Raw genomic sequence first — 25,966 nt, 5'->3', positions numbered from 1 at the left:
AGATGCCAATGTTTTTGTAAGTAGATTATTCCAGAATTTAATTCTCAGAGGTTGGAATAATGTCCTTTGTTTTCGCAGAACTAGTGTCAATGAGGCGCTAAGAACCAACACTTTTTCTTTACTTTTCTTGCAATTTGTGGGGAGATTGAAACCAAAACCAAGTCAAACCCCGTAACGGAAGGAAACGTGGGAAATTACGAAAATAATACACTAAAGCTTTAACACAGCTATCCATCAGTTTCAAGCGACTGGATTAGAGTGACAGATCGAATCGCCCGAGTGTCGTGTAGAAGGGCAATCAGGAAAGAGATCCCTGCTGTTTGAAAAAATAATTCAATGACGTCTCGAGTGAAAGCTCAAGCGGAAATTTTGATCCTGACAAAAGATGACGCAGCATTGAACGTAGGGAAGGTCAGCAGACTGAAAAGACGGACGCCTTCCGCATCTCGAATTAAAAGAGGAAAAACAACCGACGGATAAATACTAGAACAGATTTTTCTATTTCTATTGGTTAGTGCTGTCATAGTCTTCGAGCTACGCTATAACACGTCGTGACATCAAGGATTGGGTGGCCTACATCAGTGGTGAAAGTGAAGCAAACAGTGCAATTTCGATCATATTGCCGTCATATTGGCAGTTTCTCAATCAGCTCGCGGCATTGTGTGCTCATTCCTTCGTTAAGAACGCAAAATATATTCTCTAGTGGCATTATTGGCATGCATGATCTTAACCGAACTGTCCGGACAGGCCCGCCGATTCGAAAATTTTGAGTCAGTGATTTTTTCGACAAAACAGCCTTTTTATCAAAATCGTATCGGAAAACGCTAAAAAGAATCAATGAGTCATGAGTGGACAAGTTGGAGGCAGTTTGGTCTACTATGTCCAACTGGTCAATTCAACAGACTGTTAATTCTATTATGCTACACTAAAAACATATTTCAGATTCCTCTGTTCGACCCTGAACGACCTCAACCTTCAAACTTTGTTCTATTGTTCCTCAAAACCAAACTATGTCGGGCATACAATATCAGGAAATGGGAATTGCCTGACAAAAATGGACAGTCTAAAGACAAAATGCAATAGTGTGTGATAAAAAGGCGGCGTGACAAACAGATCAATCTACGTTCAGAAAAGAAGTTAAGAAGACCAAATTCGTAATTACTCTTGGTTTAGTTAACAACCTTTCTGCCTTTACTCATGTAACTCTGCTGCCACACATTTTTACCCAAAAATCAACAAGAAAGAGTAGCTTACCTTTACGACGAGATGTTCCGTCGATGATATACTGAAAGCCATCACGCCGTATTCCCGGAAGATTGGATGAGAACAGATAGGTCGCCGAAACAAGCAGTGATGACAGAAGATTGGTTATAAGACACTTTGGTGGATCAGCTGTCTGCTCTTCTACCATGCGCGGTTGCCAAGGATCTACCAAAGGGATTCTGGAAAATTTTTCATTGGTAGGAAAATACTCAATCTGCAATCGAAGACAAGACCAAGGAAAAGAGTGCCCAGCTGTCCGCTTCTTGTTGGATTTCACGGAAACTGTGTAGCTTGTGGGGAAAGTGGTGAAAAATAATTAAACTAATCATGAAAAGTTAAAAAGGATATTGAGAGGATCTCAACCATTTGATTAATTAATACACGCGATATTGGTTTGTATCGAACGTCAGGAAAATTAAAATGTATTTAAAGTTTTTGCATTTTCTTCAGTGCAACAATTTTCTTTAATATTTCAACGTCATCCACTTCGTCATCGCTGCTGCTCGAACTGACATCGGAATGGCGTCTCTTTCGTTTCTTGCTCTTTTTATCTTTCTTCTTTTTACTCTTCTTCTTCTTCTTATCCTTCTTGTCTTTCTTCTTTTTCTCTTCCTTTTTGCGTTCCACCCATTCAACGTGGCTGCTGGCTTCCTGACTTGCAGCTAAATTAACAACTGCCACCTTGTTTGAACCACTGGAGACTGGTAATCGGGGACCATAGGCATCATCGTCAATATCTTCAACGACTGGTGGCTTTGGTTGTTCATTCTTCTTGCTAGTTTGAACGTCTTCTTTATCTTCCTTTTCTTCCTCTTCTTCTTCGTCTTCTGAATCAGTGTCAGCGAAAATGGCTTTAAAGACATCCATTGGAGGACGTTCGTAAGGAACTTCCACTGGGTTTGTTTCTTCCTTAATTTCCTCAGACGGGCCAACATCTGGGACGAGATCTGGTTCGGCTTTCTCTTCCAACTCTCCTCTTTCAGCTTTATCCCATTCGAGTTCTTGAACTTTGTTGGCTGGTCCTTGAACTGGACCTGAAGGAATATTCTCGTAGCCAGACGACATGAATGAGGGACCGGCTTGCGGTACTGCATTCAGCACATCAAAGATGGAAAACTTGGATCCAGACGTGCCTTTAGCAACAAATTTAGCTGAATCTTGAGCATCTCCGGCACTAAATGAGGAAATAATTTTGAATAATAATTGATAAAACAAACTTGACAAATATAAACACACCTAGGAAAAGGATTCGGGACATTAAACCGAATGCAAAGCAAACGATCAGGTTTCCATTGAATTCGTTTCCGAGTAAGTGGCCCAAAATGCTTCCGGAGTGCTGCTTGCTTGGCTGGATCTTTTACGACCGGAATCTTTTTAGGTTGAGGAGTTTCTTGTGGTAGAAAAGATTCAATCTGTGCTACCAAGCCGCCTTGAATATTCTCCTCGACGTGACCACCTGAAGTGAATCGATTTTGCATTGTGGCAGTCAATGGCCGATAAAGCGTCAGGGACCTATCAAACTCGACCTAAACATAAGAAATCAGTTACACAATTGTGTTGGTATAATCATTATTTCCCATTACCTCTTCACGTTCACGTTCCCAAGCCGTCATACTATCTGGCTGGAGAAGATGGAATTCTTCGAGTCTTTTATTTTTGGAGAGAATACAGAAGGCCTCGAATCTGTACTGTTTGTCCATATCTCTCGCGAAGGGCTGGAAAGATGAAATAGTCCGAGAACTTTCGATAAAAGCCTTCAATTTAGTAACTTTTGCTTCTTTATCAGGGTCGACTACTGGTGCAGATTTAACTAAAGAAAGTTTAACTTTCTGTTCTGCTTCTTGCTGGACGACTTGGCCAGATTTCTCTTGTTGTGCTGCGATATTCTTCTTGATTTGAATTAATGCCTGAGCAACGACTTCTGCAGGAGTCAACGGAACCGGTGGCTCTGCTTTAGGTGGTTCAGACGCCTGTTGGGTTTCAGGAGGCATACTCAAAACATCGTTGAGAATGGCGGCTCTTTGATGGGCATTGAGATCGTGTCTGCCCAATCCTCTCAGCTCAGCTTGAGTGACGGGTTTCAGGTCGAATCTTGAGTTGATACTGCGGTGAATAGGCACGAAATCCTTTGGAATAACAGGAGCAGGGTAACGTTTGTGAATGGGTTCATTTCTCGCTGCTCGAACGAAGCCATCAAGGATATCTGAACACGGTAAGGCCAGCATCTGAGAATTTTTCTTTTTGGTTTTCACACCTCCCAATTCAAAGTCGTATTGTGACATATCATCTTTAGTGTAAATGTCTTCATCTTCGTTTTCGAAAGCCCCAACACCAAAAGCTTGGCCGGCAATTTGAAGTTTCTTTTTCCGATCCGTCAGCTTTAAGGTCGGCTCGAAAAGTACAAATCCACTTTTTGGAGCAACAGCAGCGGTTGAATGATGAGGCATCAGTCCCGAGTAGCCAAGACCAAACATGTTGGTTTTCGGTTTGACTACGAAGGAAGGTACGTCGTCGGGGGCGTACAATTGTTCGTCAGAATCATCACCACTCTCTCCATCACTTTTTTGCTGCTCTCCCTGGTTCAATGCAGGTGGCATGCCACAGCCGTATCTTCTAGTCTCTTCATGTCTTTTCCTTCTTTCTTTCTTTGCTTTTTTGGTCAATCTCTGTCCAACACCCTGATTTGGTTTCCATCCCATGGATCGTAAAAGCTTTATTCCAATTGTGTCTTTGATTGGATGAAGCAAGTTGTGCAACGCTGGCAAACCTAAAGAATGAATAAACAATTGACTTTATGTTTACTGTTTACAGTAGAGGTATAAAATGTTACCTGGAATAGCTCCAGCTGTTGCAAAGACAGGTCTTAAACGTTTTCGTGACACATGTCCTTCACCATAGTCGTCTTTAGCTCTTAGCACTTGAGGTGCTATACCAAAGGCTCCAAGATCTTCTTCATCCATAAAATCTTGTGGTTTCTGTTCCTTCTTTTGCCTGTCACTTCTGGAGGATTTAAACTCAGCAGGCCTCCATCCTTCCTTAGTATCAACAGTATTGTAGTAACCCGCCGAAAAACCACCAGTGAAGGCGCCATGAAATCTTCTTCTGCCATTTTCATCCCTCACTTCTTGATCTTCAATACGAATTGGTTTCTTCGCTGCTAAATCATCTAATTTAGTAAAACGAGAACAAATTTAGTAAGAACCACACCGTTTGCAACCAGATTACTCCAACTGTTAGCATATAGCATACACACCTTCCTCGAGTGGATCAAGAGGAGTCCCGTACGTGACATAAGATTCGGGCTCTTTTTTTCTGGTATCCATTTATTCGTGTGGCAATATTATCGCGAGAGATGTTGGCATGAATTCAACAATAAAATTTTTCAAACTGCATCAGTGCATCACCATGATGTAAACAGAAATTTCTTGTCGTCTGAAGTAAAACGCCATCTGTTATTGACCGGTACAACTAATTTTTTTAAATATTTGATTTCGTGATTTTTATTTTACTTTTTACATTTTTTTATTGTTTTTGAAGATCTACGCAGCTTTATTTATATGTGCCACACTGATTTTGGATTGAAATTTGTTGCATTTCAGATTTTCTCTTATCTTTTTTCTGTGTATCGTTTAAAAAGATAAAAAATTTGTTAGCATATCCCGAATGCTTTGACCCGCAAAGATATCAAATTACACTACTGTCTATACTTTATAGTCGTCTGAACTTTAATCGCGTAAATGCATGCACTGCGAGACTCTGTCAACATCCAAGTCGAATGAGTCTGCCTCAATAATTATGAATAAATACCAAGTAAATTGTGAGTCCCTATTCAGTTTGAAAATTCACATACAGACGTGTAAGTAAAACCAATTTTGTCTCCACGTATCAAGCGATAGACATTTTTATCGAAATTTTATTTAATTGACATAGAATTAGTTCGAAAAATACTTTTATATAAATTGAATTGCAATTAAAAACACAAATTTCTCCCCCAACTATTTTTGTACACACGTTTTGACTCAAAATGGCAAAAACTCCGATAAGGTCTATACTCACCATCATTTTGGGATTTGCTTTTTGTTGTACTTGCCAATCAAACGGACCCGATTTTTCATCTTCTTGGGCGAAACTGCAAATTTCACCGGATCCGTTAAGTTCCATGGACTATGGCAACTTTCTCATTGAAATGTACGAACACACCAATAATCACAAAGCAACTGCTAGCGACAAAAAATATTTCTATTCTCCAATTGCGCTATTGGATCACAAAACTGCCGTTAGTATATACAACAACGTCACAAAGCAATCAGAAATGAGATTTCGCATTGAAATGTGGAACGACAAAGTACAAAATAAAGTTGTGAACCATTTGCAAGAAATTTTCGGCCATGATATTAAATCCAATACAGTGAGAGTCATTCCCTTGGAGAAGGTCATTCTCACGAGCAACATACCAACAGCAGATTATTCTTTATCGCCAGTGTGGACGAATTATGACAGGAGCAAGACCCTGAAGCTTTCTCTGTCGTGTTATGACCAGAAAGTTTGTGACGGACTGGCCAATGAAATGCCATCTAATCCTGAACAATTTGACCATTTGAAAATCCTCTACAGTTTGTCACCGCAGAAATCGCAAACCAAACAGACGACCATCACCATCGACAGCATCACTTCCGGTCAAATGGTCACTACTCTAATACAGAAATTTGGAAACGAAAAAGAGGTTTTTCTGACAGCCAACGACGAGAGGAAAATGTTGGCGGAAATGGCCACCAAGATTCGAATGGATACATTCGACGACTACGAGGTCGTGTCTCCGGACTCGGAAATTAAAATTTTTAATATTTTAAAGGATTTACTAGTCACGTCCAAGACAACCATAAAAAACCAATGCGACAAAATGTGGGACTCTGTCTTCTGGGATGAGGAAAATTACCGGCCGGACAAGACGACGAAAACATTAAATGAAATCATCAAGAAACTGGACACGGAAACTCAAAAGAAATTGGCGGATATGTTTAAAGAAGAGGACAGGCAATCGGAAATAATGGAAATATTAACTTCAAGTAATAAAGATGCGGAGGAAGAGTTTCTTCCTGTAAATCAACCATTAAATGCGCATGGAAATGAAATGAAAATTGAATCAATCGATGAAGAGGAATTCAGTCGCCATCAAATCGAAAAATGTCAAATTGCCAAGGAAGAGGATCAGCAAAATCAAAAATTTAAAGAAAGAATTCAGCACAATTACGACTTAAACAGTTGGGTTGACGTGGACAAAATAAGTTCAAAAATTGCAGGGAAAATGACAAACGATTCCGATAGCTCCCGGTGGATCGAAATTTTGAAGGGAGATGTTAAAAAGTTATTACAAGAAAGTAGAGATCACGTCCAATGGGACGGGGAGAAATTCGTGGCAAAACTTTTGCAACTGACCAGCATCAGTTTGCACAAATTTCGCGACTCTGAATCGTTTCAGGATCAAGTTCATGATCGCAACGTTGTTGTCCGTTACACGAACGCCGAATTGTCGTCGTCCATCAAATTTAAAGAACACACAGAATCGATTGCCACTGACGAATGGAACAATCTGAAGGACGAACTCAGAGGTTTTAAAAACAATTCTTTGAATTCTAGATTGCATTCTTGATTCTAATTTACTTTTTTTCTGATTGTGTAGCCAATTCGCAACGATTAGGTCACGAACTAAAAATCGCCGAAGACAAACTGAGAAAAGAGCTGAGAGGTAAAATTTAAATTTAAATAACTGTAATAAGGGTTTATAATCGAATGAAATGGTTTAGAAACTTCAAGTGTCAAGGCCTCAGCGGAGGAACTGAACAATTTGAGACACGAACTGAGAGGTATAATTAATTTTTAAATAACTTGAATATGATAAATTTTCATAGTTTCATTTCATCGAATGAAATGGTTCAGCAACTTCAAATAAGCTAGAAACTACAATAGAAAATTTGGCCTCAGCGAGATTGGAATTGAGCGGCACGAAGTCCATTATTGCGGATTTGACGACCAAACTAAATAGTAAATTATTATTTTTTTTTTTTCAAATATAAGGGGAATAAAAGAATTTGAGTTTCCTTTCAACAGATAGTACGAGGGAAATAGTTGACATTGGTGAAATGCCAACCTCTTGTGAAGATTTGCAGCGAATAGGACATACACTGAGCGGCTTCTTTTTGGTGAAAGGGTCTATGAAGATGGAAACAGTTTACTGCAACTTTTATTCGGATGGATATGGTACGACGTGTTCACATTTCCTGGTTATTGCTTGTCTCATTTTTTTGTATGCAGCGCGACAGGAATTGATCGGATACGCCGACGTTAAATCAACGCCCGTCTATTTCTACGTCCAGAGAAAAGCTCATTACGAGACCCACTGGTTCACTGCAATGCATACTCCGATTACGTACGAATTAACCCAGATGAACGAGGGAAATGCCATGGATTTACCATCGGGGAAGTTCACGGCACCGCGACCGGGAATTTATTTCTTCTCGTTCACGGCACTGGTGCGATTTCCATCTTCTTTTCTTCTTGTTCGTTTTGGAGTTGGTCTTTATTTGAACGTTAATCGAATCGGATTGGCTTTTGTTGAAGAGTATTACACCGCCGATGGTCAAAACGATCAAGTGACCATCCAGTCTACTCTAAAATTGAAAACCGGCGATCAGGTCTGGGTGCAGATTGATAGCATGTCATGGGGGGTGGCGTTAACTGATTATGATGATCAATACACCCATTTCACGGGTTTCATGTTGGAGGAGGAAATAGTCGCGTCCTCCTGAGAGTACTGATCGCCCGAAATTTGCAAAATCATCATCGACTGACAGCGAGACTGACAGTTAACACGGAAAACTGTTTTTGTTTGATTAATAACGGTGAATGCTGGAAGGGAATCCATTTAGTTCTAAATTTCATTAAGGGGTGGGAATTTCTTCTCTCTATCTACGCAAAAATTTTAACTGTGTATGCAAATGCGAACTTAGTACTGAATACACACACAGATTTTAAAGTTTCTACCTGCAAAAATGGTATTTCTTTCACAATCCCATCAATCGTTTGCCCGATCATCTGAGACCTGACCGAATTTGCCGCAGGCCAGATTTAAGCCAAAAATTTGCAATTGAAAAAACTTAACAGAAAAACTCTAAAATAATATCGGTCAAAAATCTCAATACCATGAGTCCGGACTAGTAAAATGTACAAATATTATAAATAAAATCGTGAGAACCAATCGAATAGTTGGACTAGATGCTTACTACTTTCAGACAGAAAAACAGAAGACACGAGGATTGCTGATGAAGACGAACTGGATGAATTCAGGAATTCAGGATTTGTCTGATTGGTTGAAGAAGGCTGTAGATAATCTGGGACCACAATAAAAAGCGCACATTTAATTACTCGACAAACTAACAAAAACTGTATCACATATTCAAGAGTAAACACTAAACAACAACAGTGGTCGGATCATCGGATGCACTAGAGGATTTTACCGTGTTTATCCATTCATGAAGGAAGCAAAGTACCAAAGGTCTGCCAGTACACTCTGAAATTGATCTAATAACAATCCCGTTAAATCTATAGGCCTACTTGCGAAATGTAGAATTTGCGGGCGCATTGGCGACGTTCCGCCTTTCCATAGTGGTACGTCGACAATAACCACCAACCAAAAGATGTGACCATTATTACATGGATAATACAGGAATCGGTGTCGGAAACCCTGAGGGCTTGTCATTTACCCTTCAAGGTAATACAACTTTCAAAATTGGGTGAACAATACAAAGATAAATATTAAATCAGGTGAATGTGTGAATGACAAGACGATTGGAATAGGCAAGGAAAACGTCAGATTCAGTCGACGATGGATAAATCGACAAATGGAAGATTTTGAAGCAGGAGAAAGGCCTAGAATAATCAACAAGCCCAGCCATGGTCTCAAACATCAAATTCCCGTTACTAAAGTATACCAATAACTCTTTCAACTAACACAGCACACCAACTAAACAACCATCTATTTGTAATGATGATAACAATCCTGAAAACAAATCTTGGCTCATCTCGCAATCCCCCGAATCCAGCCATCCGTCAGATTAGTCGGATTCAGTCGCTTACTTCCCAGCGTCCAATGCAAAAACAATTCAGCGGCCATCATCGACGACCGTTCGCCCACCCACAACTTATTTCAACAACGATCAAGACATTTCATGGATCATTTAGAATTCTCCTGAGCAAACTGACGACCAGTACTCGTCATTTGAAATTTACCCACATGATAAACAACCCGATAATGTGAAACAAGTCCCAGAAATGACCTCGTCGACTACAAATCTGTGGCTGATGGCTCTTAAATCTGATTACCTTCGTAAAAAATTCGACGTATTAAAGTCAACATCTCCTTACTATTCAAATGACCCCTCGAATGAAAACCGCAATACAATAAACAGGGATATACTTAAGTGACTTAAGTACTTAACACTGAAATCACTTCTCAATTAGGACAACAGCTAAATATATTCCAACAACTGGCACGCCAATGACGACCGATCCACCTACTACTCTTAAAGTTACTTGTTCTAACCTCATCAGTTATTCGACACAGCCACCAACGATCGTTTTAAATCATGATAAGTTTAATTATTTTCCTATCTTTCCAGCATCAAACGAAACACCAGTAGCAACGAATATCTTTACCAGTCCAGCACCAGCAGAGCCCAGTCACACTGTCAAAGTAGGATCACCAGAGAACAACGCCAATATTTCTGACATCAGCTTGAAGGAAGAGAAATTTAGTTTGACCAAATTACAACGGACAATTAAGCGAACTAACAACAAGTTAATGAAAATCATGTCCTAAATTAATATACAACAACAAAATAAGATTTATTTAGCTTATCGGAGTGTGGTGTAGCTGTAGTCATCCCTGAATTTAAACCTCTAAAATAAATCCTAAAATTTGTTGAAAAAAGTTTGATTGTTAAATTGAAACATAGATGTTATTGAATGTTTTTAGATATTTCTTGATTATCACAGAAAAACAGCATTTGGATTAATACAATATTCTTTTCCCTTTTAAGTGGAAATTTGTAAAAGCATACATGAAAATAAGAAAATGTTCAAACAGGATTCGAAGCTTAAGGAATGTTGGATCGCATTTGTCTTAATCCGATCAACACACATCAATGTTTACCTGAGATTCCAATGCTTCTCTTGAGCCATGGTTTTCATATTCTCAAGGTTCACATTTCCACAGTCTACCAAAGTAATTTTGGCCAAAGGATTCGTTTCGTTCATGAAAAAATCGACCCCTTTCTGGCTCACATTAGAACAAAGGGTCAACTTTAACTTGGTCAAATACTTGAAACTGTTTCTAGTGCAAGCTTCCTCAATGATCTGGTCATCAAGAGTGATACAATTACATATGGAAATCAATGTAAGAGAAGGGGAAAACAAAAGCAACAGCAATAATTTGCGTGAAATTGCGAATGGCGAAGAAGAATCGGCAGATAACAGAATGATTTCTTCCAACATCCTTAACGGAATTACTTCCTTTGAGTAACGAAAAGAGGAGTGGACGCAATCTAACATCGGTTCGGGAGTTTCCAGATACGACATTTCTATTTCAAGTCGCAAACGGCGAATATTCGGGCAGCACTCGATGATGAGATAGACTTCTTCACTCGTTACTTCCATCGTTAAAGATAACTTTTCTAGTGTAGGGCCATGAACTTGTAGAAGAGGAATTACTCCGCCACGAATAGAGATTGACGGCATAAAGGATGTCTCAATTACGAGATTTTTTATTAGTTTAAGTTCTCGAAAACCTGAAATAAAATTGCATTTAGTTTCCATACCTTTAAGAATACCACCATTTCAGATTTGTCTCACCTAATAACTCCTCATTCGTAAATCCTTTGCCGCCGTTTACATCAATGAAAAGATCAACGAGTGACGGGCACATTTCAACCATCAACGAAACGTTGCCTTTTTTATAGGGGACAATGTATCGCAGAGTCTGGATCACGGTCCGCATAGAAAACTTGGTCAACGAACATTTTTTTGAATCTCTGGTTTCTCTACAGATTCTAAATAAAACTTGTGAGATATCAGTCGAAGAACTTAATTCTTTCAGCTCTGGTAAATGTTCGATAGCAAATCTAATTCCGGCATGAGTCACTTTTGTGCTTAGAACTGATAATTTGTGAAGGGAACTTTGACTGTTGCAGAAAACTTGCATTACTAAATCGGTCACACCAGGGCAGCAATCAACTAGCAACTCCCTAGGGGGAAAAATAAGAATTGTAATACAATCAATCTACTAGATTAAAGTAGACCCTTGATACCTTATTTTTGGTTTACAAGTTGATCCAAGATAGAGCATGCAACTTGCACCATAAATCGTGCTAGATAAATCAAGGATTTGCAGGTGTTCAAACAGCTGCAACATGGGAGTAAAAGTTTCTTCTACTTGAGTTGGGGATGGCAATTTATTGAAACTAAAAAACTTCAATGTAGTAAGTTGCTGTAATTGTAAAAAGTAATTCATTCATAATCCACTTTTATATAATAATGTCGAATTAAATATTACCGAACATCTGGCCGATGCTAAACGCACGATCCGAAGATTTGTTTCGATATCATCATCATTTTCAGTTGAAACAAATGCATTTTCCGATAAATCAAGAACTTTCAAATGTGGGTTGAGGAGTAAATCAAACATCTCTTCGTTTAGCCTTCCGCCTTCATTGAGACATTGAATAATGTACTCCAGACAATGTGAAGCTGCATGTAATGAAAATGAGATAGATAAATAATAGTAACCAATTATTCCACAAATAAAGTGAAACTCACGAAGAAGATAAAAGGGGGTGGAAACGTGCACCAAACTACGCAATGCCGTCCATTTCTCCATGTTATCGACGATACTGTCCATACACAATTCTGATAGAGATTTGTGGTACCATTTCGGCTGAGGCATGATGAAGATAATGGTAAGAGAAAACACTGAAAGTCTAGAAAACCAAGACGCATTAACCACAACAAATGTCAACGATCACACACTAGATATTTTTCTGAATTTCTCTCCCTTCCCCTAAGGCGCGAACAGAATAATTGCATGGACACGAGATGCACTTTTGCCAGATTTTTTTAAATAACTCGAGTGAATCGGACATGCAAAAATTTAAAAACGAACTCTGCAATCACCTCATCTAATCTACAACATTTATATGCCTAATATTCCAGTGCTTCTCTTCCACCATCATTTTTAAATGATTAAAGTTCACATTTCCAAAGTCTTGCACAAAAATTTCGGACAAAGCAAGGATTCGTTTCGTTAAAAAGAAAACGATGCCTTTCTGGCTCACATTAGAACAATTAACCGTGCAACCTTAAACTGGTCAAATACTTAAAACTAATCCCGTTCCGGTTTGCGAGGTTCCCGTAGGAAATAATATCTAAATTTAAATTAAAAAAAGCAAAAGTAAAGTAAACATGAAATTCAAAATTAATTACATGAATCTATCGGTATGGTGATTGGTGAATCAATAGGTGGGGGGGGACGGGGGTGGCGGGCGAAGCCCGCCAACCCCCGCCCTCCCCCCCCCCCCCCCCCCCCCCCTTCGCGCTTCGTTAATCGCTTAAATTACCGTTATATTTTTACATTAAATAGTATCAATCAAACATAGGCCTATCGGAACATAAAAAAATATATGTGAATCATAAGGGGTGCGACTTAGGTGTGGCGGAGGCTTCGCCCCGCCACCCCACGTCGCACTCTCTTTTTAGCTTAAGTAACAGCAAAATTTATTATTTTCATAAGCAATATGAAATAAAAAATAATTAGTTATAGTTACAGATAAATCTATAAACAGTTAGAACAAACCAAACCACAACACCCACCAACCCTTGCACCAAACCCCACCCCCTCTTACGCTTTTCGTTTAAGTTATTTTGATATTTTTACTTGAAATAGTATACTAATTAAAATAAATATATATCGAAATCAAAATATAGAAACAATCAAAAGTTATGTCAAACATTAGGGGTGCGACTTAGGTGTGGCGGGGTCTCTAGGCCGCTACAGCCTAGATAGATGCCAGTTAACTTTTCCTTTTGGTCGCTAGAGCCTAGATGCCAGTTTCTACGCGCCCAGTTCAAACCGTTTTTCTTTTTCGAGGCGCGCAGTTCAAACCGTTTTCCATTTTATTCTACGCGCGCAGTTCAAAATTCCAAAAAGCCATCTATTGGCGAAATTTGAACTAATCCTCCCGTATGCCAAAAAACCTGTACAGAATCCCTACGGGAAATTTCTAGTGCAAGCTTCCTCAATGATGTGGTCATCAAGAGTGACACACTTTTTACTATATGGAAATCACTGTAGGCCTAAGAGTAAGGGAAGACAAATGAATAGCAATAATTTACGTGAAATAGCGAGAATAGCGAGTGGTGAAAAAAATGGTAAGATTTCAGATAGATGAATTTCAGCATACTTAACGGAATTACATAGTTTGGGGAATAAAGAGAAGAGTGGACGACATCTATTACCGGTTCGGGAGTTGCCGCATCGGTACTTTCTAAAACAATTATCACACGGCAAATATTCGGGCAGCACTCGATGATGAGATAGACTTCTTCACTCACTACTTCCATCGGTAAACATAACTTTTCTAGTGTAGGGCCACGAACTTGTAGAAGAGGAATTACTCCGCCACGAATTATTCCATAATTATGGTGAATCAATAAATCACAAGAGGAATAATTTGTTTATGCATGAAAAAAAAAGAGAAACAAAGTAACAAGTAGGCTAATAGCAGTAACAAAATGAATGTCACAACGTCAAGTCAGATTAGAGCGAATGGTCGAGCCGATCGCACATTCACTTCAAGTAATCTTCCTTTTCCACCTACATAACCTTTGCTAGTCCCACGGTAGACTTGGATCTTGGCACGGCCGTTGGAGTATCCCGCACCTTTGTATGCGGGAGCGGCATAGCTGGCTGCTGGTTTGTAAGCAGAATCTAAAACCCTGTGGGTAGGCACTAGGCAGCGGCCATAGTGACGATAACAGCCAAAAGAACGAACTGAAAACACAGAAAGGACTCGTGTATAAAAGAATTGGCGACATGGGGAACCAAAAGGTAAAGTATAAACAGTATGAAGGCAATCTATACATATACAACTTACCACTTTTAGGGAAGATTGTTGTTTATGACAATGTTGTATGAGAAGTTAATGAATTAAGGATTAGGCTGGTTGTTTTTATACCTGCAGAGTGAAACTCTTAAGTTGTGAAAAGCTGGCAAACCTCAACAATGAATAAACGTATAATTTTTGCTGTTACAGTAGAGGAATAAAATTTTACCTGGAATAGCTCCAACTGTTGCAAAGACAGATCTTAATCATGGAACATGCCCTTTAGCATAGTCATCTTTATCTCTCTCATGAAATCTTCATTCTTTTAGGTTATATTTGTTTCTGGTATCCGTTCATTCGTAAATTGCAATATTATCACGAGAGATAATGGCTAATCCAGCAAGAATTCAAGAGTACATTTTTGAAACTGCATCACCGTGATGTAAACAGAAATGTATTGTCGTCTGCAGATAAAAAAAAACATCTTTTATTGATCGGTACAACTAATTTTTTTAAAAAAATTGATTTCGTAATTTTTTTATGGGCATAAAGAGGGAAAAAATAAACTATGCAAATTAATGCGATGAACTGAATGCTGCAGCGCAAAAAGGTAATTATGCCTTATAAAGAAAAAAATATTTTTCATACTCAAACTTTTTTATTGTTACCTTAAGACAGAAGTCTTACGTAAAGTGGCCAAGAGTGAATTCAATGCCCGAGTAATGTTATTCAACCGTAGATTACCACTTGGAAGCTCCCTATAGAGGAAATAAAAAATAAAAAATTCAAGACATTAACTTATTGAAAACAAACTTTTGCTTCGCTACTACTACAGGAAATCGCTAACATTGGTTTTATTCACATCATAGTTGATTTGGTAACCTACTCTCTAGAGGTATGCTATTTCTAGGGCATATGTTGTATTAGAATACAAACGGATCCGATCTGAATGCATCTTCGTCAGTCGGCTGTCTTTACTCTAGCATCAATCGTTAACTTAATCCTTGGGCAAAAACTCTAAATCACTGGATGCGCTTCACATTATTTCTTTACAATGAGGCAAATTTCACAGTGAAAGTTAAAGCACATGTCAATATTCATATGCAATCGAGCTACTGTCACAAGTGAAAGACAAAAATGGCTAAAAATTAAATACCGTTTAGCACAGACAACAGGATTACGAAACAACCAGAGACTCTGAAAATAACACGTCGCGTACACATCCGCATCTAATAAGGATTTTATCACTATCAGTAGGATTTTAAAAATTAAATAAAATTATTCTAAAAATCAACAACAACGTGATGCAATCAATAATGCAGCGGTGCCTTTGTGGCTGGTGTCAGTCAGACAACTACATACAGTGCCACACTGATTTTAGTTTGAAAGGTTTGAAATGTGTTGTATTTCAGACTTGTTCTTATCTTCGGTTATTTTATTTGATATCGCTTAAAAAGATAAAAAATGTGAAAGCATACCCAAAATGGGTATGTACTGCTTCACCATCGCCACTTGTTGCTGAACTTTAATCGCGCATACACTGACGAGACCCATAGAAAACTGAAGCGAAATGAGTTTGTCTTCATATTTCCGTGAATACGAAGTAAATTGTGAGTTCCCATTGAGTTAAAATATTCGCCGACAAAACCAATCTGGTTTCCCTATATCTCATCAGCATCTATAAATAAGTTAGGCCTTGCTATCGACATTTTATTTAATTTTTATGTGATTAATTAGAAATTTTTATTAAATTTTTACTATTTCAACTGAATCGCAAAACACAAATCTGTCGCATCTCTTCCGCCCATCTCGCCTCTCCCCAAACTGTATTTTACACACGTTTTGACTCGAAATGGCGAAAATTCCGATGAGGTCTATCCTCACCATCTTTTGGGCTTTTGCCACTTGCTGCAATTGCCAATCAATTGACCCTGGCGTTTCCTCTTCTTGGGCGAAACTCCAAATCTCACCGGATGCGTTAAGTTCCATGGAGTACGGCAATTTTCTCATTGACATTTATGAACACGCCCACAATCACAAGGCGACGACAACTAGCGAGAAAAAGTATTTCTACTCTCCAATTGCGCTATTGGATAACAAAAGTGCCGTTAGTTCATATAACAACGTCACGAAACAGCCAGAGATGAGATTTCGCATTGAAATGTGGAACGACAAAGTCCAGTATGAAGTAGTCAAATATTTGAATGATATCGTCGGCCATGAAATTAAATCCCATAACGTGAGAGTCATTCCCTTGGAGAAGGTTATTCTCACGAGCCTCACAAGCAACATACCAACAGCAGATTATTCTTTATCGCCAGTGTGGACGAATTATGACAGGAGCAAGACCCTGAAGCTTTCTCTGTTGTGTTATGACCAGAATGTCTGCGACAGACTGGCCAATGAAATGCGATCTAATCCTGAACAATTTGACCATTTGAAAATGCTCTACAGTTTGTCATCACAGAAGTCGCAAACCAAAATAACGACCATCACCATTGAAAGTGTCAATTCCGGTCAAATGATCACTAATCTTTTACAGAAATTCAGAAACAAAAAAGAAATTTTTCTGACAGCCAACGACGAGAAGAAAATGTTGGCGGAAATGGCCACCAACATCCGAATGGATACATTCGACGACTACGAAGTCGGGTCTCCTGACACGGAATCGCAAATTTTAAATATTTTAAAGAATATGCTTGTCACGTCCAGGACGACTATCAAAGAACAATGCGACAAAATGTGGGACTCTGTTTTCTGGGATGAGGAAAATTACCGGCCGGACAAAACGACGCAAATGTTGAATGAAATCGTCAACAAAATGGACAAGGAAACTCAAAAGAAGCTGGTGGATATGTTTCAAGCCGCGGTGAAAAACTCGGAAATAATGGAAATATTAACTTCGAGGAATCAAGACATGGAGTTCGAACAAGACAATGAGGAGATGGAACTTCCAAGTTGGGACGAATATGAATATGATAGAAATTTAGAGATCGAAGAAAAAATCCAACACGATTACGACCCAAACAGTTGGGCTGACGTGGACAAAATAAGTTCAAAAATTGCAGGGAAAATGGCAATCGATTCCGGTAGCTCCCGGAGTATCGACATTTTGAAGGAAGAAGTAAAAAGGTTATTACAAGAAAGTAGAGACCACGTCCAATGGGACGGGGAGAAATTCGTGCCAAAACCCATGCAACTTAGCAGAATCAATTTGTGCAAATTACGCGACTCTCAATCCTTTCAGGACCGTACCGTCCGTTTCCGTTATACGAACGCAGAGCTGTCGATGCCGATCAAGTTTATGGAACAAGTGGAATCGATTGTCACTGACGAATGGAACAATCTGAAGGAAGAACTGACAGGTATTGAATAACTTATCGGAAAAAAGTTGACAAAAAAATAATTGCAATCGCATTGCAGGCGTTAGAGAACTCTTGGAGAAAACTAAAACCGAATTGACCAACACGAGAACCGATTTGGCAAGTAAATTAGAAGGTATTTTTTTTTATTAATTAAGAATTCTAATAAATGGTTCCCGTTAATTTAAAAAAAAAAAATTTCTGATTTACACAGGCTCTATAGTAAAAACTAATAAGGAAATCAAATTGAATGCCAGTTTCAGGAAAACCATTGATGATTTATCAAAAAAATTAATTGGTATTAATCATTATTTAAACTAAATAGAAGAATGCAATATTATGCACATTTTTACTTTCCATAATTTTAGCGACTGAAAAAGAATTGGCAGAAATGAAGATAAGCGTTGAAAATTTGTCATCCGAACTAAAAGGTTAACCAAATAAGAAACAAGGCACAGCAAATTTTTTTACTTATAAAAATAATCTAAATAATTATTTTGTTTCCTACAGTCTTTTTTCTGCATACTAAAATTGTTTCAATTACGTTCCTTATTAGTTATTACAGGGAGTAAGCAGGAACTGGCGAAAATCAAAACCAAAATCGAATTGGAGAAAAAAGAGAATAAAGAGGAGTTGGCGAAAACGAGGGCTGATTTCAGCAAATCCGTCAGCGAATTATCAACAGATTTAAATGGTATTTCATTGTTGTTCTGAAATTTTCGAAATTGTGGACCTATATCCACATTCCTAATTATTTGAATGACAGAACAAAAATAATATTTCATTTTGTTTTCTGTGACTGTGTAGTAAATTCGCAATCATTTCGTCAAGAATTAAAAGTCGCCAATGACAATCTGAGAAAAGAACTAAAAGAAGAACTGAGAGGTAAAAGATAAATTTAAAGGTATATGAAATTATTTAAGTATAATCGAATGGAATGGTTCAGAAACTTCACGTAAGCTGGAAACTACAATACAAAATGTGGCGGCCTCAGCGAGAACAGCATGGAAAAAGACGGATTCCGCCGTTGCGATTTTGACGAAAAAATTAAATGGTAAATTATATTGTTTTACCTATGAGAGAAATAAAAAAGTTTTTTTCCCCCCACAGCCAGAACGAGAATAATAGTTGACATTGGTGAAATGCCAACTTCATGTGAAGATTTGCAGCGAATGGGCCATAAACTGAGCGGATTCTTTTTGGTGAAAGGGTCGATGAAGATGGAAGCTGTTTACTGCAACTTTTATCCTAATGGAAAGGGTACGGCGTGTTCAAGATTCCTGGTTATTGTTTGTCTAACTCTTTTATTTGCAGATTTGCAGAAAAAGATCGGATACGCCGACGTTAAATCAACGCCCGTCTATTTCTACGTCCAGAGAAAAGCTCATTACGAGACACGCTGGTTCACCTCAACTGGTACTCCGATTACGTACGAATTGACCCAGGTGAACGAGGGAAATGCCATGGATTTATCGTCGGGAAAGTTCACGGCCCCACGGCAGGGAATTTATTTCTTCTCGTTCACGGCACTTTCGCGATTACCATCTTCATCAAAACTTATTCACTTCTCAATTAGCCTTTATTTGAACGGACGTTCAATCGGATTGGCTTTTGCCGAAGAGTATTACACCCTAGATGGTCAAAACGAACAAGTGACCATCCAGTCTACGTTAAAATTGGCAAAAGGCGATAAAGTCTGGGCGCAGATAAGTAGCATGTCACAAGGCGTGAAGTTGACCGATTATGATGGTCAATACACCCATTTCACGGGTTTCATGTTGGAGGAGGAAATCGTTGCCTCTTTTTGAGTTCTGATCACCCGAAATGGCAAAATCAACATCGATTGACAGATATTAACACGAAAAAATAATTTGATTTGATCAATAACGGAAAATGGAAGGAAATCCATTCGGTTCTTATTCACTAAGAGGCGAGAATTTTTCTTCGAAATTCTAAATGTTTATGCAAATAATTAAATACACAAACAGTTTTTGAAAGTTTCTACCAACAAAAATGTAGATGCAACAAGTAAAAAACCAACTTTGATTGCCTGATTTACAAAACGCGGGTCGGACTGGAACTAGATTGGAATTTTTAGAAAAGTTTGTAATATAGTTGCACAGTAATGCACAGAAATTCGTTATGTGAAGTGTTGGGCACTGATGTCAATTGGGAATTTTTTCGACAAATGTTTGTCCCAGTCTCACACCAATGTCTTCTATTTTGACTAGATTTTATTACTTCAATCATTCAGTTTAGATCAGTCCTACTGATCAACTGATCCAAAGTCTACGCAGGTGATACATAAATGAAAAATTTACCATTGAATCAACGGAAACAACATAAAATCGATCTCTAGACGTAAAAGCTGAGTGCGGATACGTTGAACAAGTAAACTTAATGAGTAATGTGAGTATTATAAATAAAATCAGGAAAACGAATCAGGTTTTTCAAAACTTACTACTTTTGGACAGAGAAGAGGCCATCGCTGATTGTTCATGAAAACGAACTGTTTGAAATTAGAATTTGTCAGATTGGCTGAAGGTAACTTTGAGACCATAATGGGAAGTGTAAGTTTTTTTAAAAAGCTACAAATTATTTTAAGAAAAATAGTAGCACAAGCACAGTAAACAACAACAATGCAACTTGTCGTCTGCAAGCATCAAGCCATCTAGTAGTAACAGTAGCAAACTACTTTGAATTGATTTCGCGGTTGTTGCTGCCAGAGTCGTTTGAACGCATAAACAAAAAAATTTAAATTTGTGTAAAACTTTATTCGACTTGATGAAATTATTTGTTTTTATATCAAGAAAAAATCTATAACAGTAACAAAATGGATAACACAGCGTCAAGTCAGATTCAGATTAAAGCGAATGGTCCAGCCGATCGCACATTCACTTCAAGTCAAGTAATCGTTCAAGTTTTAATAACCGTACGCCTTGTTATCTTCGGGCTGAGTGGCGTAGAATCCCCAAGGAGCGAATCCTTCACCGCCGTATCCTCCCTTGCCACTTTCGTAACCTTTGCTGGGCCCACGGTAGACTTGGATCTTGGCACGGCCGTTGGCGTATCCCGCACCTTTGTACGCGGGAGCTGCATAGCTGGCTGCTGGTTTGTAAGGAGAATCTAAACCCTGTGGGTAGGCAGCGGCCATGGCGACGATAACAGCCAAAAGAACGAACTGAAAACACAGAAAAGACTCGTGTATAACAGAATTGGCGATATGAGAAACCGAACGGTAAAATAGAAACAGTTGGAATGAAGGCAATTTGAACAACTTACTACTTTCAGGGAAGACATGACTTGTTGTTGGTTGTTGTTGTTGATGTCGGAAGAGGACTGAATGAATTTAGGACTTGGCTGGTGTGCTTATATACCCGCCGAGTGAAGCTTGAAATAATTGGGAGGAAAATTATTTTTGATGACTGCAACCTACAAGCTGCTCACGAATCCACCCAACACCCCACTTTGTGCAGTCTGTTCTTCATGTACCGATAGCCGCGGGATGGAGGTGCCCTCACTCTTTTATAGGTTTACCACACAAAAATGTACCACTATTTTTGCTAGCAGTTTTCACGCAAAAGTGATTTCATAATTTCATATTGTTTTATTACATGATTCCCTTCGGTAGTTTCTACTTCGCTAATTGTAACAATCTTCTCAATTCTACATTATACAATGACTTAAATTTGGGCTTTGAACTACATGTATTGGATATACTCATCTGAATGAATATGCAATTAAGGTCACGGTAATGCAAAGTTAAGGACAGAGGAAGTTGAGTTTAAATTGGATATATTTAAAATAAACCAACTCTTAATGCGTTGACTGGAAAAGTTTCATTTTCAGTATTGTAATACGTTAAACATGGATAAAACTGCATGTTATGATCAATAAATGCTGCTTTGATCACCCTGTTACTTTTTAAATATCAAATTTGTCTTTACCAAATTGAAATACATTTGTCAGTCAGTTTATTTGAGAGTTAGTCAGCCATGGTTATGTACAAGTGTGTGTTGAAAGTTTCCATCAAACATGCCCGTTGAGGAGGACAGATTTAGAAGAAGAGACTCGAGTCGTTTATTTTGGCAATTATAAATGACAACCTTTTCAAACAGTTCTACGTTACCTACCCGTAACACGCAAATTTTTATCGTAAATGTGAACATAATAAAACCGGTCGGTAAAACCGACCATAAGGCGAAAACAATAATTTTAAGGAAAAAAATTTCAATGAACTAAAGCCATCCTTCAATTTTTGATTGCTGCTGATCTTTTGGCAAGTACTGTGACTAACGGCGACTTCAGATGAGGGACAGTGCTGATGTTGTACAGTTTGGAGCAAGCATACTTCTTCCGAACAGCCTGAGAAACCAAAAACCAAATTAACCACAAACCGAAGAAGACTGCACTTTGGGCTATGTTACCTGGAATTTACTGACGTCAGCAGAAGCAACAAGGCCACATAGTTTCTCCATAAGGGGTTCCAAACTCTCATAGGTGTACCCAGAATAGTATACCATGGAGTGGTTCCACAATTTGCTGCCGTCCGTGTCATTCTCATCCAAAATACTGAAATGAAATAACGTTCATTTAACCAGAACTCGATCTTAAAAGAAGTACAACTCACCGGAGAGAAAGACAAAGAGCAGCGGCAGCAAGCTCTGAGGGCAAGTAATGGCAGAAACTATACTCGGGAAGTGTAAGTTCCATAAGATACTTCGAAAGCGTGTGGTGTAAAACATCGACCTGTTACAAAACCATAGTTTTAGTCAAAATACAGACTGAAGTATTGATTGCAGTGAATCTACCTGATCGAGAATTTGTGAGGCAGCTTGAGTATTGCGGCGCAAGAAGTGAAGAGGTAGAGGACGACCCAACCGGAAGTCCAACTTTTGCAACATTCGACACTCCATAGCAAGCACATCCTTTGCAGTGTACGCTTTATCAGACATGTACACGAAATCATTGATCTCGGGAGCCCATGTCTCTTCAAACTTGGCCGCAATCAGCATGGCTGTCAGGCCAACAAGCTGCAACTCCTTGCGGTTAACTGTGGAATCAGCCTGAAAGACGACACAAATATTGAATAAAAACAAGCCCAAATAAAACCAGAAATACAAGCATACCTGAAGGAAAGAATCCATCACAGAAACGCTCAGGTACAAAGTTTCTTGAAGCATCTTGAAGCGACCGTGGACGTCAACAAGCCAGTCAACCAAGATAGTACGCATAGTTGGCCGGATAATGTATCCAAAATCCATGTAGTGAGCTCCAATCATGTACGATTTCTGAAACCAAAAGGCAAGCCAAAGTTAGTTACACATAATACACTTGTAAAAGGAAACAAATACCTCTAATTGACGTAAGTAAGAGTAGATATCTTTGGCATAATAAGAAACCAACTGAGGGTTATCCCTATCAAGATCAATATCTTCAATGGGAAGCTGCTTACTGGAGTAAGCTTCAGGTTCAGCCTTGTTTGTGCACACCACAGCTTTGGGGGCTGCAGCTGGAACAACTTTCTTAGTGACACTGCATAGAGACAAGACATTGAAAGCAACAGGTAAAATCAGATGGGCAAACAAATATACTTAGTGCTCTGGAGAGGCTTTCTGGGAGCAATACCCATGGCAGGCTTCTTAATTTTTTCATCTGGCTGCTCATTCTTGACTTGATTGTTGACTGTGGCCTTTGTTAAATCACCGAGAGCAGCTCTGGGTCGCAGACTAGGGCCTGGTGCTTTCTGAACCACAAACCCAACCGTAGTGGACTTGGCCTTAAGTGGGTTGTTGCGATTCTCCAGCATCTACACAACACAACCTGTTAACACATATCCCATGAAAATGTAAACAAGTTTAACTCACCATGTTTGAAGGGGCAGCATCCAACTTTAGGCGGGGCATTTTGAACAGTTAAAATAATAATCAAAAGTTCAAGACGTAAAAACAAACTCGGGTGATAAGTGTCGATACGAGGATAAAAGCAGATCGAGGAACTCGTATTATTGACAAAACTAAAAACAGCTTGGAGCAGCTAAGGATAAAAGAGCCCATTAAAATCAAGCAACCAGCACTTTAAATTCTTCAATTTGCAAGAAGATGCAAACGAAGACTTACCTTGCACAGAGAAGAGCGTCGAATGATGAAAACCGTTGAGAAACAAGTGTTATTTAAAAGTTTTAAAAGTGCGATGTTGCCGTTGGTGGCAAAATCTGCCTTCATTTGTTTTGGATGTTTAAACCCTTTGGGCTAGCGGGCTTGTAGTTGCTACCTGACTACGCTTTGTGGACAAGTTGAATAAAAATTAATTTAATTGCAATTAAGTTTAATATTTATCTCTAGTTTTCTGAGAAAATACTCGAGAAAAACGAAAAGTTTTCATCGAAAACTCGTGTGAAAATTTCATGGTTGACTTTTAACTTTCAAGAATCAGAAATGTTGCCAATGCAAATATTGAAATTAATTAATTTGATGCATTTAAATGTCTACATTAACTGAAATGTCCTTGAATGCAAACGCCATTATAGAGGGGCGTAATATTGCAGGAAGAGGTTCAATACCTGCAGGCAATTTAAACTATGATTCATTGCACTCATTACAATCTATGGGCATTAAATGAATGAAGGGAAAGGATAAAAGGTAAGTGTCATGATAAATTGGAGACTGGGTCAGAAAAAAAATGCCCAAGGCTATTTGATTGAACCCCAATAGTTGGTAGGGGTCGACATTTCTATGACAGACATTCAGATCGATGACATAACTTTTAAATCTTGATAGGGAAATACATTATTTTCTAACGGGGAAAAACTACGTGCAGTAGTGTTGTAGATTTGGTTCCAAAATAGCGATTTAGCGAATCATATTTGTTATTGTATGAAAAAATTGAAAAATTCCTAGACAACACAGAAACTAAACATCTGCTATTGGGGGGTGAAAGTCTTATTTTTTCAAATCAGGTCAGCAGTTTTGTGAGCTCCGTTCCGCGTGTCATCTCCGCCGTAGAAAAGTGAAAGGCAGGTCATCGTAGGTCTGCAGAGCACATCCGCATGCAGTCTGCCAAACATATAAATAAGACCCGACACTGATCAAAACGGACCTATTACAAGTTGGTCGTCGTTCTTGTCAAGTTCTCTCCATCATGAAATCCGCACTTCAGGTAGACATTCATTTGTAATCCACTTCAGTTTCAGATTCAAATTTCTTCATTTAGATGATTGCAGTCTTGATTGCACTAAATGTAGTCGTCGCCGGGAGGCTTAATCCATCCCGCGGAAAAGTTAAATGGCCCGGAATCCAGCTGGGTGAAGCGATTCTCACCTCTGAAATGACGGAGCTTATTCCGGTTGACGACATGTTGGAAGAGAATTTGTTGAGGGCCTTGGTAATTCCTACTGACGGCAGTGGAGGTGCTCCAATTGAAGATTCCGAAAGGTTCGATGAAAAAGCCAGTGCAAGAAACGCTTCTTATCACTTCCGGAGTGACGTCAGAGACGGAATCAAAGGCGGACAACTACACCGCGAAGAGACGCGTCGAGGAGCTCAGGTTCTTTGAGAGATTCTTATTTTATTTGCACAACACTTGAACGGGGGTTTACTTTGATGTTTTAAGGTCAACGGATCTTATTCTTATAGCGATGGCTTTGTCTTGCGGACGGTCGAGTACCAAGCGGATGAGAATGGATATCGTGTCATCAAGTGAGTTGGTTTATTTTTAGTTTCTTCTTAAAATAATTAAATCAAATTTGTGTTCGCTGTTTACTTTAGAGAGACGATGAGACGCATTGGAAATGGACCGAAAGAGAACGTCGCCGGTGTGGCTAATGTCCAGACGGAAGCCCATGGAAGGAAGAACCGCTACACAATCAGAGGAACCAATCTGACTGGACCGTCGATCCCTGGAACTGAAATCGCTCGAATCATATCCAAACGACTCTAAAATAATGGGATTAAAAAATTTGATTTTAAGTTTGTTTTTTTGTAATTTTATTTTTTGAATTTTTCTTTACAATGACGAAATCATATTACAAAATAAACAAATTCACAAACACGCACATTCAATAAAAAGTGAAAGGTAGAAATCGAATTGAGGTTCATTTTGCCGAAGAAATGAGGAAAAGCGTCACGGGATTGGTCAATGGTGTAACGAACATAACTTCATTTAGTCAACGCCCGCAACGAATAAACAAAA

General features: G+C 38.8%; 6 protein-coding genes across 9 annotated transcripts in view; 3 read left to right on the top strand and 3 right to left on the bottom strand.

Annotated features, from left to right (window-relative positions):
• Nucleotides 1-8,299, top strand: part of LOC124336056 — a 65,773-nt gene extending 57,474 nt beyond the window's left edge. For 2 of the 3 annotated variants that reach the window (XM_046789660.1, XM_046789659.1), the window contains exons 8-9: nt 7,372-7,521; nt 7,576-8,299. In XM_046789660.1, the coding sequence (XP_046645616.1) occupies nt 7,372-7,521; nt 7,576-8,069 (644 nt within the window). In that variant the 3' untranslated portion in view covers nt 8,070-8,299. Of the gene's footprint in view, nt 1-4,684; nt 6,873-6,943; nt 7,010-7,067; nt 7,128-7,200; nt 7,306-7,371; nt 7,522-7,575 lie in introns of those variants that run through there. The other variant, XM_046789663.1, reaches the window with a different exon arrangement.
• On the bottom strand, nt 1,670-20,432 carry LOC124336074 (G patch domain-containing protein 1 homolog). The gene is made up of 7 exons (XM_046789702.1): nt 20,238-20,432; nt 15,083-15,172; nt 4,517-4,695; nt 4,094-4,429; nt 2,847-4,030; nt 2,500-2,789; nt 1,670-2,437 (listed from the first exon to the last, which is right to left on the bottom strand). The coding sequence occupies exons 3-7, from the start codon at nt 4,584-4,586 to the stop codon at nt 1,690-1,692; spliced, it is 2,628 nt and encodes an 875-aa protein (XP_046645658.1). The 5' UTR covers nt 4,587-4,695; nt 15,083-15,172; nt 20,238-20,432; the 3' UTR covers nt 1,670-1,689.
• On the bottom strand, nt 10,267-12,351 carry LOC124336199. Its single transcript, XM_046789910.1, has 5 exons — nt 12,133-12,351; nt 11,870-12,063; nt 11,625-11,803; nt 11,170-11,561; nt 10,267-11,105 (listed from the first exon to the last, which is right to left on the bottom strand). The coding sequence occupies exons 1-5, from the start codon at nt 12,257-12,259 to the stop codon at nt 10,468-10,470; spliced, it is 1,530 nt and encodes a 509-aa protein (XP_046645866.1). The 5' UTR covers nt 12,260-12,351; the 3' UTR covers nt 10,267-10,467.
• LOC124336071 lies at nt 15,504-20,271 on the top strand. 2 transcript variants are annotated; one of them, XM_046789698.1, is made up of 9 exons: nt 15,504-17,779; nt 17,838-17,912; nt 17,991-18,074; nt 18,145-18,207; nt 18,342-18,470; nt 18,584-18,661; nt 18,723-18,830; nt 18,887-19,036; nt 19,091-20,271. In XM_046789698.1, the coding sequence occupies exons 1-9, from the start codon at nt 16,267-16,269 to the stop codon at nt 19,582-19,584; spliced, it is 2,694 nt and encodes an 897-aa protein (XP_046645654.1). In that variant the 5' UTR covers nt 15,504-16,266; the 3' UTR covers nt 19,585-20,271. The 2 variants fall into 2 exon arrangements, with proteins under 2 accessions (XP_046645654.1, XP_046645653.1); XM_046789697.1 differs by having other exon boundaries at nt 18,333-18,470.
• Nucleotides 20,433-21,832: 1,400 nt separating the features above from the next.
• LOC124336263 (G2/mitotic-specific cyclin-B2-like) lies at nt 21,833-24,000 on the bottom strand. Its single transcript, XM_046790001.1, has 9 exons — nt 23,896-24,000; nt 23,644-23,812; nt 23,371-23,585; nt 23,131-23,311; nt 22,906-23,067; nt 22,588-22,842; nt 22,407-22,525; nt 22,204-22,348; nt 21,833-22,141 (listed from the first exon to the last, which is right to left on the bottom strand). The coding sequence occupies exons 2-9, from the start codon at nt 23,680-23,682 to the stop codon at nt 22,028-22,030; spliced, it is 1,230 nt and encodes a 409-aa protein (XP_046645957.1). The 5' UTR covers nt 23,683-23,812; nt 23,896-24,000; the 3' UTR covers nt 21,833-22,027.
• A 574-nt stretch (nt 24,001-24,574) lies between these two features.
• Nucleotides 24,575-25,961, top strand: LOC124336474. Its single transcript, XM_046790302.1, has 4 exons — nt 24,575-24,934; nt 24,989-25,321; nt 25,388-25,473; nt 25,543-25,961. The coding sequence occupies exons 1-4, from the start codon at nt 24,917-24,919 to the stop codon at nt 25,712-25,714; spliced, it is 609 nt and encodes a 202-aa protein (XP_046646258.1). The 5' UTR covers nt 24,575-24,916; the 3' UTR covers nt 25,715-25,961.
• Nucleotides 25,962-25,966: the final 5 nt, after the last annotated feature.

The sequence above is a fragment of the Daphnia pulicaria genome, chromosome 4 (genome assembly GCF_021234035.1).
Source record: "Daphnia pulicaria isolate SC F1-1A chromosome 4, SC_F0-13Bv2, whole genome shotgun sequence".
NCBI lineage: Eukaryota > Metazoa > Arthropoda > Branchiopoda > Diplostraca > Daphniidae > Daphnia > Daphnia pulicaria.
This window is presented reverse-complemented; position numbering and strand designations above follow the sequence as displayed.

Coding starts and splice junctions, on each gene's coding strand:
- LOC124336263 (XM_046790001.1), bottom strand. CDS start 23,682: ATGCCCCGCCTAAAGTTGGATGCTGCCCCTTCAAACATG. Junction 22,526..22,587: donor CCTCACAAATTCTCGATCAG/GTAGATTCACTG, acceptor GTTTTGTAACAG/GTCGATGTTTTACACCACAC. Junction 22,142..22,203: donor CTGACGTCAGTAAATTCCAG/GTAACATAGCCC, acceptor TTGGTTTCTCAG/GCTGTTCGGAAGAAGTATGC.
- LOC124336074 (XM_046789702.1), bottom strand. CDS start 4,586: ATGGATACCAGAAAAAAAGAGCCCGAATCTTATGTCACGTACGGGACT. Junction 4,031..4,093: donor AACAGCTGGAGCTATTCCAG/GTAACATTTTAT, acceptor TTCATTCTTTAG/GTTTGCCAGCGTTGCACAAC. Junction 2,790..2,846: donor GGGAACGTGAACGTGAAGAG/GTAATGGGAAAT, acceptor TCTTATGTTTAG/GTCGAGTTTGATAGGTCCCT.
- LOC124336071 (XM_046789697.1), top strand. CDS start 16,267: ATGGCGAAAATTCCGATGAGGTCTATCCTCACCATCTTTTGGGCTTTT. Junction 18,075..18,144: donor TTTATCAAAAAAATTAATTG/GTATTAATCATT, acceptor CCATAATTTTAG/CGACTGAAAAAGAATTGGCA. Junction 19,037..19,090: donor CTTTTATCCTAATGGAAAGG/GTACGGCGTGTT, acceptor TTTTATTTGCAG/ATTTGCAGAAAAAGATCGGA.
- LOC124336199 (XM_046789910.1), bottom strand. CDS start 12,259: ATGCCTCAGCCGAAATGGTACCACAAATCTCTATCAGAATTGTGTATG. Junction 11,562..11,624: donor ACTTGTAAACCAAAAATAAG/GTATCAAGGGTC, acceptor TTTTCCCCCTAG/GGAGTTGCTAGTTGATTGCT. Junction 11,106..11,169: donor TACGAATGAGGAGTTATTAG/GTGAGACAAATC, acceptor ATTTTATTTCAG/GTTTTCGAGAACTTAAACTA.
- LOC124336474 (XM_046790302.1), top strand. Junction 25,322..25,387: donor AGACGCGTCGAGGAGCTCAG/GTTCTTTGAGAG, acceptor TGATGTTTTAAG/GTCAACGGATCTTATTCTTA. Junction 25,474..25,542: donor AATGGATATCGTGTCATCAA/GTGAGTTGGTTT, acceptor TGTTTACTTTAG/AGAGACGATGAGACGCATTG.